The sequence below is a fragment of the Teleopsis dalmanni genome, chromosome 2, assembly GCF_002237135.1.
Source record: "Teleopsis dalmanni isolate 2A chromosome 2, ASM223713v2, whole genome shotgun sequence".
Classification (NCBI taxonomy): domain Eukaryota; kingdom Metazoa; phylum Arthropoda; class Insecta; order Diptera; family Diopsidae; genus Teleopsis; species Teleopsis dalmanni.
Window position 1 is genome coordinate 236,813,176 of NC_051847.1, and position 4,510 is coordinate 236,817,685.

General features: G+C 36.2%; 1 protein-coding gene across 1 annotated transcript in view; it reads left to right on the plus strand.

Annotated features, from left to right (window-relative positions):
• The first annotated feature begins 3,171 nt into the window (after positions 1-3,171).
• LOC119677037 overlaps positions 3,172-4,510 on the plus strand; it is a 4,645-nt gene continuing 3,306 nt past the window's right edge. Inside the window, exon 1 of the mRNA XM_038088306.1 lies at positions 3,172-4,452. Coding sequence (XP_037944234.1) covers positions 3,172-4,452 — 1,281 coding nt within the window. The remainder of the gene's footprint in view (positions 4,453-4,510) is intronic.

Here is a 4,510-nt window from a genome sequence, read left to right on the forward strand (position 1 = left end):
AGTCAGAGTTTTGTACAATTATTTTAAATATAAAATATAAGAAATAATAATTTAACTTAACAAAAATCAGAAGTGGGATAAATATCGCTTGGCCGAAACGTGTGAGTGTGCCCTTGACAGCGCTAGTGCTTCAACAAATTAACATGCGCGAAAGCAAAGTTAAGATATAAAACAAAACGAAACGTGAAACGAAATTTGTTCTTTATAAATTAACGGCTGTAATAAAATTAAAATGGGGAACTTGAAGGACATGTGAAGGAGGCGTTGGAAGAAGAAGGTTTAAATACGATGGGCAATAAAGCGCAGTTGGTATTGCGTCTGACGGAGCACCTGAAAATAGAGGAAATCCGTGAGCTGGTAGATGTGAGTTCCATAAATTCACGTATATATAATATGGAACGAATGATTCAACAACTTTGTAAGGATGGAAATTTTGTAATAATTTCCAACCTACATAAATTTAGTAACACCACCACTTTGAACAAAATACGTGAAGTAATCTATAATTAGGATTAAACATTTTAATAATAAATACAAAAAGGTATATAAATAAAAATAACAATATAACATACTTTCATTATTTTTCCACATAAATTTATTTAAATTAATTTATAATAATTTATTTATAAATTATTTATTATTTTATTTATAAATAATTCAACTATAAAAATAAAAAACACGAGCACCGCCGCTTTTTTTAAATTATAAAATAAAAACATAACAAACAAACGTCAGAAACGTCAATAGAAATTCGCCGCAAAGAGATAGACGAGATCTGCTGAGCGTAGATCAAGACATACAAACGTGAAAATAAACAAAACTCCACAAAACAGCAGAAAACAATTGTATGTGCGCTACGCAAAAAGCTCGTCTGATCTGTATAAAAGACGACGCATTTTTGGTAAGGGTAGTGAGTCTTGTATGATCACTCAGTGGTATTGTATGTCAAAAATTATAAATTAAAAGAAATATAAACTATTCCCTGACACGAAGGCGGTTTTAAGTCTTAGTGTATAATTTACTAAAATATATACGTTATTGTTCACAAGCGCATGGGCGGTTTTAAGTCAAGGCGCTTGGACACTATTATGTGTATATTCAGTAAAATAAACAAATAAATATATATTATTTATATATCCACTAACCCCTCTGTCCCACACAGGTACGCATTGAGCAAGTAATCATATGAAGATACAAACCACGGAACCAGATTAGAGATCATCGAGCTCCAAAGGAACAACCTCCAGATACAGCAGAATACCAGGAAATAATCTCAAGTTTCTCAAGTTTAATCACGTTTAATGAATTTATTTTGTTTTTTTAAAATACTATGTCATTGAATTGTACACATTAGTAATCTCAAGTTTATATAATTAATCTAGGGCTTTTGTTTTTGTTTTTGCCGCGAATACACGCGTCTCGAGTGCGGTCCGCTAGTTCGGTATATATTTCCTGCAATTGAAGTGTTGTAACAACAAAAAGTTCTTAAATGCGGTGGAATATAATGTACTCACTTGGAGCGATAAAGAGCTGCAGCCGATAAGTGTTATTTTTTTAAAAAATTTCATTTTAAATTATTCAACTTTTTGAATTTACATATTTTGTTTTTATTTTTATTGAATTTGTTTGACTTTGTGCGCTTTTTTGTTTTGCAAAATAATTGCACACATATAAAATCAGCTGATAGAGACAGCAATTGAAATTATTAAACAGAAACATTATAAAGTGAATAAGTGTTACAAAACGATCAAATAATTAGATCAATTGTTACACAAAAACCTAAACAATCGTGTAATCTTGTACACTGATTTAGCAATTTAGCAGAATATTTTAATTTAATTAGCAAATTTTAAATTTATTAGCAAATTTTAATTTTTACTTGAATTTGGAATTTTGAGCATTTGAAATTTACAGGTATTAAATTATTTTAATTTAATTAATTTAGGATACCCTTTTAATTTAATTAAATCTAATTAAATTAATAGGGTATCGAAAAGGTATGAGTGGGCAAAAAACATCACCTCTGCGGAAACAAAACGCAGTACAAAAAACAATGGAGAAGGAGGTATTAAACATACCTTTATCCCCCAAGCCTGATGATAGTGTAGAGGATAAGCTGGTACAACTATCTGCGATGATGGAATCACAAAGGCATATTAATAAGGATATGCGGGATCTGCTTGCACAGATAGTTAAGATGTATAAGACGGAACAAGAAAGGGGGCCACAAGTGCCGTTGGTGGCTAAGAATGTAGCTTCCATTAGCGTGCAAACTCAGGGAGCACTAAAGCGTGCTGCGAAAGAAAAACCGAACGGTCCACCACCCAAAGTCCAAATTAGAGAAATTGGAAGTAAGGAGCAGGAAACGAATTTTCACAAATGGCAGCTAGTGCAAAAGAAAAAAGGGAAAACTGTGCCAAATCTGGACCTCATTAAAGCGCCTAGAGTAAAACCGGAATCAATTCTCATTAGTAAGACGGCAGACAAGTCTTACGCTGAAATGTTAAAGATCATTAAAACAAAACCAGAGCTACAAGAATTCGGAAAAAACGTGAACAAAATCCGAAAAACTAAAGAGGGGGAAATATTGATTCAGCTTACCAAAGAAGCTGGAAATTTAGCGAAGGACTTCTGCAATGAAATGAAAAACACACTTCAGAATTGTGCTAGTGTAAAATCTTTAACACAGCACACCCTAATAGAATGCAGGGATTTGGACGAGGTAACATCCAACGAAGAGGTGCGCGCGGCGATTGCTGATCAATTTCCAGCAATAAATGTAAGTGACATCAACTTCAAGTTTTGGCGTGCCGCAAGGGACAGCACAAGATCAGCAATTATTGACCTTCCTACTAAGGATGCCAGTGTATTGATCGCAGCTGCCTCAGTCAGAGTTGGCTGGGTACGCAGTAGGATCAGAAAGCATATCACACCCATGAGGTGTTTCAAATGTCTTCAATTTGGACACGCTGCTAGACAGTGCAAAAGCGATAATGACAGATCAGGCACATGTATGAGATGTGGACAAGATGGCCACAGGGCAAAAACGTGCTCGGCGCAACGAAAATGCATCCTATGTCCGGAAAACTGCAACGGTGGCAATCTACACTACTCAAGAAGTTCCAAATGTGAATTCTACAGGAAGGCTATACAGGAGCTTAAGTCCAAAAGATGATTAAATTTCTGCAATTGAACCTAAATCGATGCGAAGCTGCCCAAGACCTTTTATCCCAAACAGCTTTGGAATTAAAGACAGATGTACTCATAATTAGTGAGTTTTACAAATCAAAAGAAACCTCCAAATGGGTACAAGACACTACTGCAAAGGCTGCCATTTGGCTAGGACAGGACATAGTGTTTGAACCAAGAGTATTGATACAAAAAGAAGGTCTAGTACTTGTCAGAATCCGGGGTATCTATGTGTGCAGCTGTTACATATCCCCAAATATCTCCCAAGAGAGATTTGAAGAGTTTCTTGATAGGCTATCAGGAACAATCAGAAACAAAACTCCCATCATTGTGGCAGGGGATTTCAATGCTTGGGCAGTAGAATGGGGCAGTAGTAATACGACGCGCCGAGGTAGAGCCCTATTAGAAACGTTTACCTCACTAAACCTAATACAACTGAACAATGGGCATAGCCCAACGTTCGATAATGGTAGAGGCGTTTCCTACATAGATCTCACCTTTGTCAGCCCGTCATTAGTAAGGGGTTCGCAATGGAATGTAACAAACCACTACACCCACAGCGACCATCATGCAATTCTTTTTTCCTTATCGCTAAAAGAGAAGTTTGTTTTGAAAAAATCGCAGAGAAAAGCACAGCAAATAGGCTGGAAAACTAAGTATCTTGACACAGAGATAATGGAATTCATGACCGAAAACATGAGTTTCGGAGTCGGGGATGCTTTTGAAAAATCAAGTCACCTTATGAAGGAATTATGCAACGTCTGTGATGCATCAATGCCAAGAAAAGGCAGAGGTAATGGGCGCCCATCAAACTATTGGTGGACGGAAGAAATAGCTTTACTAAGATCTCAGTGCTTTGCCTCCCGTAGGCAATTCCAACGTCACAGATCTGGAGTAGATGCGGAAAGGCTTCTACAAAAATACCGAGAGAGCAGATCTAAACTTAAAAAGGCAATTATTAGGAGTAAGAATCAAGCTTTTCAAACTCTGATCAATGATGTAGACCAAAATGTCTGGGGCGATGGCTACAAAATAGTAATGCGTAAATTTAAGAGGTTAAGAGGCTCGGTACCTTCATGTCCTAAAATAATGGCGAATATCGTGAAACATTTGTTCCCAAAAAAGGGAATTTTAATACCGATAAACACCGATTTAAATGAGATACCTCCGGTTACAAATTCTGAAGTCATAGCCGCTTCTTCCAGAGTTAAGCCCAATAAATCTCCTGGTTTGGATGGAATCCCCAATACTGTACTGAAGAAGGCAATACAAAAACAAGCTTCTATATTTACGGATGTTTACAACAGCTGCCTACAGGAAG